This window comes from Oenanthe melanoleuca, chromosome 2, assembly GCF_029582105.1.
Source record: "Oenanthe melanoleuca isolate GR-GAL-2019-014 chromosome 2, OMel1.0, whole genome shotgun sequence".
In the NCBI taxonomy this organism is placed as follows: Eukaryota; Metazoa; Chordata; class Aves; order Passeriformes; family Muscicapidae; genus Oenanthe; species Oenanthe melanoleuca.
In genome coordinates, this window is record NC_079335.1 from 106,253,337 (window position 1) to 106,263,626 (window position 10,290).

Consider the following 10,290-nt stretch of genomic DNA (forward strand, 5'->3'; position numbering starts at 1 on the left):
TGTTGAACTGTTACTATTCTTCCATTGAATAACTTCTCTCCAACTTCCTCATAGGTTGCAGGGTTGGTTTTGGAATAATAAAAAAAATATAATAAAAAATTGGTCCCTACAAAGTACCAGATCCCAACCATCCATTGTCCTTTAGCAAAGAGGGCCAGGAATCCATATGCCTACCCTGTGAACCCAAAGAAAGTTTACGAGACAGCTTCCATGGAGCTGCGCCTCAAGGACAGCAAGGAAAAGTCACTTGTATATATGGGATATGCCAGATAATACTTCTGTGTAAGAGAACTCCACCTCACAGCAGAGGGTCACCAGTTTCAATGGAGATTTAATTATACTCAAAATATCAACATCTTAATAAGTTCATGACACATGTAAAAACTGAACACTTTTATAAGATTACCAGATAAACAAAGCTGGACTTAATCACAGCAATGCACTTTGATTTGTTAGTTCATAACTAAGGAAGCAATAAATATTATATTATGTTTTACAGTTAGACTACCTTTTACTTGTAAATATGTTTTTAATTAAAAAATATGCTTAACACTGCTTTCTTGGATGCTGTTTATTTTTAAATAATTTTAACCACTGAGACATACAATCAACCTTTATATATTTTCTGATTATTTCAAATTATTATATATACAAGTTGAAAGTCTAAAAGAAACACAGGAACCGTTCTGTGCACTAACAGGGCATACAGAAGTGTATTAATTCCCTCATAAAAGTGTACCTGAAGTTGCCTCTCCTAAAGCTGTCAATCCTGTGATAGCAGCCATGTCAGCCAAAAGAGTCAGGATGAACTGAGCTGTTCTAGAAATGGGTCAGTCATTTGCCTCTCCAGAGCCAGCCGTATGCCTGACTTTTATTGTTCCCAAGAGAAAGGTGAACGTCACAGAGGAATGTAAGTTGTACATAAATTGACACTGGATCAAGCTAAGGTAGACTTAGTGACACAGATTCAAGTAGCTACCTTTCTAATGGTCTCACTATTCTATTTCCTATCTTTCTTTACAGTTCATTTCTAAAACCCAGTTTCTCCAAAACAGAACTCAGTCCAAAAAAGTCACTTCAATTTTACAGTATAATGCCCCACACTCAATATGCACCCAAAATCTCTCTCACTGGTTTCAGAAATTATTTTTCTGTGTATAATATAATTTGATGTCAGCTGTGGGGGAAACTGATTTTTGAACTTTGTAACCATTCCTTAGAAATGAAACATTTTTTAAACTATTTATTACTCTAACAGGTATTCATTCAGTTGCTCTAAGAAACAAAAGCACCACCATGGTATTGCTGTCTCTTTACATTTTAGTGGGATACTACTAGTGCCATTACTAGCTGGCTCTGTGTTGGCTGCATCACATTGTGGAAAAGATTTGTAAAGAACCCAACTTGGAAATACTTGTATTACACTGCTAAGGCTGAAATAATTACCAAGTTCTGATCAAATGCCCACAGCAGTTGAAATATTTGAAAGTGATTCTTCCAGTTCTGCAGGGTACTGGCACTCCAAGATGCAAACATTTACAGGTAAGTTTAACATGTGGCTGTTTAAAAGGTTATAGACTGTACTAATGTCATTTACAAGACAAATAAAACAGGTAAGCTACTCCAATTAAGGTATTTGAAAAAAAAAAAAAATTCATAGTGTCTAATTTTAGAAGACTTTCTAAGCAAACTCAGACATTCCTTAATATAGCCCATGTGATGGGGAGTGATCAGAATTACAGCTAAACTTTCAGTAACCAACAAAAATATAATATTTAGATTTCTGAAAAGGTAGACAAAATCTACATTTTTTTCCAATGTTGCTCATAATTTTGTCTGAAAAGCTCTGCCAAACACAATAGTGGCATGCTGATATGCATGCTAATGTAATACTAACAAAACACTTCACCTTCTTACAAAATTCTCAAAACCACATACAAAATATGGGCAGCTGTTTAAGGAAAAGCAGTAGTAAGACATTGATAAAGAAAATTCCCTCCCAGGGACATTTAAGGCAGATGAAAAGGCTTAGATGTTCTCATTACTCAGAAAAAGTAGCTACAGCATGATCCAAGCCAAGACTTTAAACTAGTGAATGACAACCAAGTACAAGTGCCTGGAAAATCAGGAGCAGCAACATGAGAGAAGCATTATGATTTGCCCTTCACCTATTCAGTCCACTCCAGCAGATTTCATCTTCCCCTCAGCCTGTTCTATGAGCTATGCTCTTCACATGATTGGGTATATAATGTGCTGTGCCTGCTTTTTCAGTTTATCCAGGTGCTTTTATTTGCCACTGAATATCTGGACACTAGCAATGCTGAGAAACTAAAATTTACAGTAGCACAACTCAATCTGTTAATAACGACATGATGAGAAGACAGAATATAAACATTGTAAGTCTGTGTCCTTCCTGCCCCTGTAACAGTTGTTTCATCAGAAAAGTAAAGGTGAGCTTCAATGGAGGAAAAAAAAAAAAGAAAAAGTAAGAAGTCTGGTCTTCTAAAAATCCAATGTCCATCCAAACTCATGAAAGTTGTTTGTCTACATATTTCTCATTTTGGCCATGAGTTCTTCTAGGCTTTCTTCAGATTCTGCTACTGTCTCCCCAGTTATTAAATTCTCTTCCTGTTAGGAACAGGAAGAAAAAGTTGTCAAGAAACAAGTAAACAAAAAACCCCCACAGATCAGCTTCATTGCTGTTACACCACACCATTTTCCCAGAACTAAGGCCTAATCTCACAACTGAGTGCTAAGTGATTATAAGCTTCAATTGTAAACTATTTTGATTAGTAGTTAGAATGCTCTCACTGCAATACATTCAGACTCTATATTCCTCAGGTATACTAATTGCTCTTTGACTACATACAGCTTTTACAAGATATGTGTGGTAAAAATTAATTGGTCACCAAAATATCAACTGAGAAATTCACATTTGCTGTCCTTCCCCCTGCCCCCAAATGCATTCATTCCTATCATCTCAGCAGTAGATTCACATTAGCATCCATACTTAAAGAAGTCTCTTTCCTAGGAACACAAAACTGGACCATGAAAAGGAATAATCAAATGAACTGAGGTCAAGTTTCACTGGAATCGTTCCAAGATGAAATTCTGGTTTAGGTTTAAAGGGTAACCAAACTGCCTGGCATTATAAATTTAATCTACCATGTGTATTTCAAAATTTCATAAAGAATAAATACATTACCTTGTCTGGGATAGTATATGCTACACTAATTCCCTCAGGAAGCTCAGGTACCGGGCCAGATGCAGCCTTCAGCTCATCTTCTGAAATTTCTGATACTAATTCAATGCCTTTGCATTAAAAGGAAACAAGAACTCCATTAAAAATTAGAAGAAAAAGCTTTTCAAGTTATAACTTCACCAAGTTATTACAGTAAGAGGAAAGCTGCAGCTGCTTTCCCAAAACAGAAAGAATTAAACCTTGGATTTCAACAACTTCATTCCATTATCAATACAAAATATTTTCACTTTACAATATATGAAATAATTCTATATAGGCAACTTAGGAACCAGAATGGCATTTCTAATTTGTCCTTAGCATTTAATCTTTACCATAAAGACACTTTTCCCAGTTGTAAGATAAGATTATTTTTTATAGCATGTAATAAACAGAACATATATCTCCATTCTTAAAATGATTATGTAAAACATATTTACCATTCCTTAGGATAATTCCTTATAATTTAAAACCCTCAGAGGAATGCAAAAATCCATGGGATGCCTAAGCACAGTGGTTATGGAAATGAAAACTGATCTTTAGTATATTTAAAAGGAATATGCAGTTAATATATCTTCTCATATCTCTCATCTTCAGACCATCTTATGACAATTTTTTTATCCAAACAGCAGTTACATTTCGAGCCTAAAACTTGCACATTGCACTACAAACATATCATCAAATTGCAGTAAAATTAATTTAAAAACATGTGAAAAGCCAACAGTAATTACACAGTGTAAATTACAAAAAGTAGGAATTAGAAGAATTCTATGTACCCTAAACTGTTCTCACCCAAACTGAATCTCATTATTGGGAATATCATTTAGTCTCCAGTTGATGACTTACCCCAATCATTGTCTTCGTGTACTATTTCTTCTTCCTTTTCAATTACTTCTTCTTTTGGTCTTTCAGCTTCTTTTTTCTGGAGAGAAAACACACAAAAAAATAAACCTCTCAATAACCAAAATTTACCAGTCTGATTTCCAAGAACAGCAAAGAAATTCAAGCCTAATATTCACATTTCTTTCAATATGTAAGATAAAAAAGTTCTAAATTGTGACTGCATAGGAGCAAAAAGGCAGAATATCTGCAAGTTCAAAGAAACACCAAACCCATTAACACTCAGAAACATACAACTGCCAGAAAAGTTTGCATTCAGTTAAGTAATATTTTATTTTACACATTTTCTTCCTACCCTTTACTTTTAGGTAACTGTAAGTACTGTATATTTAGGAACATGCACAATCATCTGAAGATGACTGCTGCAAACTGGAAAAGCAACAAACATTTTCCTTTACTATAGATTTGCTGCGTGCTTTGTTCTCTAAGAAAAGGAAAGTAAAAAAATTGACCCACAAACCCAAATTGTTTTTACCTTATAATTTTCTTGCTGTTTTCTGCAATTGTGGTCACTACATTGGGGGTTTGGCTTCATAGACATAGTTGGGAAGAAATCCTGCATCGCATTGTAACCAAGATAATAACTCACAGTACCAAAATTTAACAGGTATCTAGAAACAGAGAGAAAGAAGGAGCTTGTAATATAGATGCAAACCTAAAACTTCAGTTGCTCAGGGAATAATTTTTCCTCAATGAAATTTTAGAATTCACTTTCAGACTCATGGAGTTGTAGAGTTCCTGTAATTGCCTTAAATACAGTTATGCTGTAGTCAGCTGTCAACAAAATAACTGGATCAATATATAATCCCATTTGCTTGTGGTGTGTGAGAATAACTTAGCTACAGGCAAGAGAAGTAATTTATTCTTTGTCCATGCACAAAATTTCAAAGACAAGTTAGCACTGTAGCATTTTTTAATGCATAAATTAATAATGTCAAATCAGCACATGTTTAAATGCAGAACTAAGAAGAAAATGTGCACTTGTGTATGCAGTAACAGAAATTCTTTGCAAAACACTGAAACTGTTTCTTACCCCTGAAAGGTTCTAGTTAAAAGCAATGTGTATTTCAGCCCTGTTCAATATTGCCAGTACCATTAGGAAATGAGGCATGAACATGTAAAAAGAACCAAATCTGTCATTATAAAATGCTCCTTCAGGACTTTTTTTCTCATTTTTGCCATACACATCAAATAGCAACGACTCAGTCACTTACTTGAGAACATTTTGTACAAGCATTCCTGCCACAACACCCATGGTTGTAGGAAGACTGGCTGCACAAACTCCTTCTCGTTTCAATGTCTTCTCATCAATATTTGCAGCTACCACCAGTGGAGGAGCACACTGAGGGGCAATAGAGAAATTAGAGAATTTAAGGTACTGCATCAGCTGTGCTGCCAGTATCACACTCACTAGGCCAGCTAATCTTCACATTCCCAATCCCACTCTAAAAGGCAAGTGAGCAATTCAGCAGAGCACCACGTACCGCAAAACAAGCGGATTCACCAGGTATGATCAGCTGGATGTGTCCTGACACTGCATTTTCACTCACTCCAGACTCCATCCAGATTTGCCCAAGTTCATTGCAGGCCTTATAAACACAGAAATGCACACGTCAGCACTGCAAAAGTTTAATGAAAAGGAACTCAAACAATGTGATAAATTTAGAGTAATGAAACACATTCATCTCCCTGCTTTAAGGCAAAAAGGCTGTGGTCAGAAAAAGGGACATGAAGAGATAGAAGAGAAATTATTTATCAGAGGACAAATCAAACAACAAATTAAAGTTGCCCTCATGAAGCCAGCTCTTTGTGGTTTCCTGAGGACCTGAGATGTTTTAACAAATACAGATATTAGCGACCCAGTTACAGCACCACAGAATATAATTCCACAAACTGTTTTTAGAGGCTTGAGTACAGTGTATGTGTGTGTGTATGTGTGTGCCTTCTCTGCCTGCAAGTTATGGACTGAGTCAGCTGAGGGGTAACAGAAAACATACATTTGGCATATACTCTAAATTGGCTGCTACTATAAATAAAAGCAGTTTGATTAAATAAACAGCATTTTTAGTATACAAAAATTCTTGTGAAGTATACAATTAGCTATAGAAAATCTTTAAAAGTTTGCAAGATTTAACACTCCAGCCTTTGAAAATACCATTATATAAACAGAGCAATTTGAAAAGACAGAGTTTATGATACTTCAATCTTTTACTAGCCATTAGCTGATAGTAACTTTCAAGTCTGAAGTGATACTTATACACATAAAATGGGTTTATAAGAACTAGGTAAAAGCTCAGACACCTCAAGCCAAGGGGGATACTTCTTAGGAGGTTGTTTTTAAGTTCCTGTCTTTTCTATAGTTCCATAATTCCTAACATTATTTATAAAAGACAACAGACTTCCACAAGCTTGTGCCTTTGGTGGCCTTACCGTGTTAATTGCCATGCGAGCTTCAAAGTTGTCCACACAGCTTAGAACCAGATCCACAGGCTTCCCTTCCTCCAGTGCACCATTACTGAAACAAGCATCAGAGGTTTACATGAAACTGCTGGCAGAACAAAACACCAACACAGCAACCAACAGGCTGCTTTAGAGTACAGAAGCCTGAGAAAAGTGAATTGCCAACAAAACTTGTGCAAATGCAGTACAGGATACAACCAGCATCTTAGATCTGCAGTAGAAACAACACCATGCTGAAGCTGGGATTTAAATACACAGGCATTTTAGATTGTTTTATATAGTATGCACTCACAGTACAAAGTATTGGAGAATTGTATCTTTGTACAACAGAACTGCAAATGGTCGAAGTTATTTCAGATCTCTGTGAGATGCACTAATAACTACTTTCTTCTTCATTCTATAAATCATATCTGAAACTACTACAGAGCACTCAAGATATGATGTGATGTGTTTTCCATAATGGAAAACCTATAGTTCTGGTTGGAAATCTAAAGATGCACTCATATAAAAAATAACTACATAACAGTAGAAATAAATGCCAGCTATAGAGAACACATCTAGACAGGAATACCTTCATATACATATATTTCCCAAAGGTCTTCAACTGGAAGTTATTAAATTGAAAAAGAGCCCCAACAAGAAAGTGGGAGGCTGTGTAGAACCACACATCAGTAGAAGTTAGCAATATGCTAAAGTTGAGGGATTTTACCTTATTCTATCCATGAAGTGCTCAAAGTTGTCCAGTGTTGTGATGTTGTAGTTATGTACTTCAAACTGAACATCAGGATTAATTTCCCTTATGGAGGAAATAATAGGAGTCAGTAGTAAAGAAAGAATACAATGATAATTTGCACTCTATTCCTTAACCTCATGAGTGCTGCTAAAGTCTTAAGTTTCCAGTCTGAACTCTAGAATTCACCCATATTTGTCAGAAATTCAGATTAGATAAGAAAAAAACCCTCAACATATACAAGTGGCATAGTTTATACCAAACTCTTGAGCAAAACTGGCTATACTTAAAAAGTAGACTCACATTATGGTTTTGGCCAGTACAAAAATATCTTTGAAGTATCAATCATCCCCACAAATATTTTATACTCAAATTCCCAAATTGATCATGCTCCTTTGCAAATGATTAAGATTGAAACATTGGTTTTCTGGAGCAGCATCCTGTCTAAATACATTTTGATACCCACTTCTCCAAGTTATACCTCAAAGTATGTTCTGCTGCTTGCACTTTACTTAATCCAGCTTGATGAGGTTGGAAGAAGAGTCTGTTCATATTTGCCAGTTCCACTTTGTCATAATCAAACAGAAGCAGCTATAATAAAAATTGTTTTAACATGTGTGAAACTGCAAACAGAGCATTGTGGCAAGGCATTTTGAACAACAAAACTAATTCTAAAAGCAAAACCATGGAAAACTCCCCCAACCAAACTCCCTCCCTCAGAGGCCCATTCAGTTCACATACGAGAGGTACCAACATTGTAAGGACGTGAAAAGCTGAACCAATCTGTTAACTCATTAAAATTAGTCAATAAAAAGTTAACTCCTTATTTGACCTTGACTAAGAATATTCAACAGATTAACTGACATGATCAGTATCACCTCTATTATCACATTCCTACTTGCTGCCACGTGACAAACTAATGTTTGTGATAAAGATATCTGTTTGTCATCTGCTGCATTTCAATTGTGCGATATAAACTTGGTTCTTAAAAGACTTTATCTTTTATGTGAAATACCCTCTACTTTTTCTTTATTTTGTTTTCCTTTTGAAGTAATCCAGCATGAAGATTAGAGAGATGGGTTCATATAAGAATATGGAGATGACAAACATCCAAAGAATCATCCATATGATACAGGATTAAGCCCTAAATAAATCAATTTTGCCAATGTAACAAAAATACAGACTCTTCATGTGTGATGTTTACACAAGTGCTGTTCTTGAGTGCTTTCTTCACAAGATTTTTTTTATTTGGGTAAAATCAACAGAGTGAAATCAAATCAAATTCTTTACGAAGGGGACTAGTCCATCTACTATAAAGATACAGAAGAATTAAAAAACTCTCATTACCTTACCAATGCCACACCTTGTCAGCATTTCAGCAGTCACACTGCCAACACCCCCTACACCCACTACTGCAACTGTGAAGGTACGGATTTTCTGAGAAAGAAGTAATGTACAGATCAGTATCTCAAAAGTGGTCCTTCCAGGGAAAAAATGCAAGCAATGTTTCATGACAGATAGAATCCTACCTCATAGTCTTTGACAATTCCCATTCTTTTTAACGCCATCAAGCGACTACAAAGAAAAAAATGCAACGTTACACAGAAAATGTTCTTTATGTTTCTAATAACAATTTTGCTTTTCAGGTATTTAAAATGACTTTTGCTTTAGAAATAACCTCACCAAGCAATAAACTCAAGCCTGCTGTTTCCACTGCAGTTGTGATTGCCAGCTAAGCACAGTCTGAGTTACAGAGTACAGAGTAACTCAGAGTAGATGCTTTTCTATTTGCACCAGAGTCCTAACCCTGCAGAAACTCATGCACCTATTCCTCTGGTATGTGCAATATTGGTGAAATCAGGAGGACTATCAGCTATTTTTGTAAATTAATTCCTGATTTACAGAATGAAAGGTGACACCTTTTTTTTGTTGAAATGAACCATATGGCAGCAAACTAGTGAAGACTTGCACTGTTGTTTGATCAATTTGATTGGATTAATATAACATTTAAAAAAATAAATAGAGACTATCAGGTTTTGAGGATAACAGAAAGGATTTTAAAGTAACTTTTTATCCCTCTATTGCATTTTTCATGAAAGTACAAGTATCAACTTGTGTTAAGGAAAAATAAAACCAAACCCAAACCAACAAAACAAAAACAACAAAAAAACCCCATCAGATTTCTAGAAGGGAAGGGGCCTCTAAACCTCAAGAATTCTATAAACCAACTTCTAAATTAGGCAGTTTGGAGGAATGAGAATAAGGCCTCATGTAATACCAACATCTATCCCATTTACTAGCAACCTAGCTGAAAAAGTCACAAGGTTTCCTCTCCCTCTCTCCTCCCGCCTGTGTTGTAAAGGACAATAATACAAAGTAACCCTGACATCCAATCCAGCCAAGCCAGGTGGGAAATGCAAGAGCATCTCTCCCTGCTCCGCACGGAGCACCGGCCTCCTGCGCTGCCCGACACCCAGCCCCATCCCTGAGATTGCCACCCGTGCGAGCCTCCTCCAGCTCCGTGTGCCTCCCCCGCTCCACCCGCTCCCACCGCTCCATCCCACGGCCCCCGCTGCCCGCCCCTCAGCGCACCTGTAGGGGTTGGAGTCGGTCACCTCGGCGCTCATGGTGTCGATGCGGGCCCGCGCCGCTCCCCGCCCGCGCCGCTCCCGTTCCAGCTCCTCCTCCAGCTCCCGCACGCGCCGCTCCAGCCGCTCCAGCAGCCCGGGATCCGCCATGGCAGCGACACGTCTGTGCCCGGCCCCGGCAGCTTCCGGGAAGCGCCGGGGCGGGGCCTTCCCGGGGCGGGCCCTTCCCGGGGCGGGCCCTTCTCTTCCCGGGGCTGGGCCTTCCCGGGGCGGGGCCTTCTCTTGCCGGGGCTGGCCCTTCCCGGGGTGGGGCCTTCCCAGGGCTGGGTCTTCCCTTCCCTGGGCGGGGCCTTCCCAGGCCTGGGCCTTCTCTT

General features: G+C 37.7%; 1 protein-coding gene across 2 annotated transcripts; it reads right to left on the reverse strand.

Annotated features, from left to right (window-relative positions):
• Window positions 1–311: 311 nt before the first annotated feature.
• On the reverse strand, window positions 312–10,129 carry UBA5 (ubiquitin like modifier activating enzyme 5). 2 transcript variants are annotated; one of them, XM_056485033.1, is made up of 12 exons: window positions 9,921–10,129; window positions 8,858–8,903; window positions 8,676–8,765; window positions 7,810–7,919; window positions 7,308–7,394; window positions 6,569–6,653; window positions 5,623–5,727; window positions 5,353–5,480; window positions 4,614–4,749; window positions 4,085–4,160; window positions 3,206–3,312; window positions 312–2,628 (listed from the first exon to the last, which is right to left on the reverse strand). In XM_056485033.1, the coding sequence occupies exons 1-12, from the start codon at window positions 10,064–10,066 to the stop codon at window positions 2,545–2,547; spliced, it is 1,200 nt and encodes a 399-aa protein (XP_056341008.1). In that variant the 5' UTR covers window positions 10,067–10,129; the 3' UTR covers window positions 312–2,544. The 2 variants fall into 2 exon arrangements, with proteins under 2 accessions (XP_056341008.1, XP_056341009.1); XM_056485034.1 differs by lacking the exons at window positions 8,858–8,903; window positions 9,921–10,129 and having other exon boundaries at window positions 8,681–8,760.
• Between the last annotated feature and the right edge of the window lie 161 nt (window positions 10,130–10,290).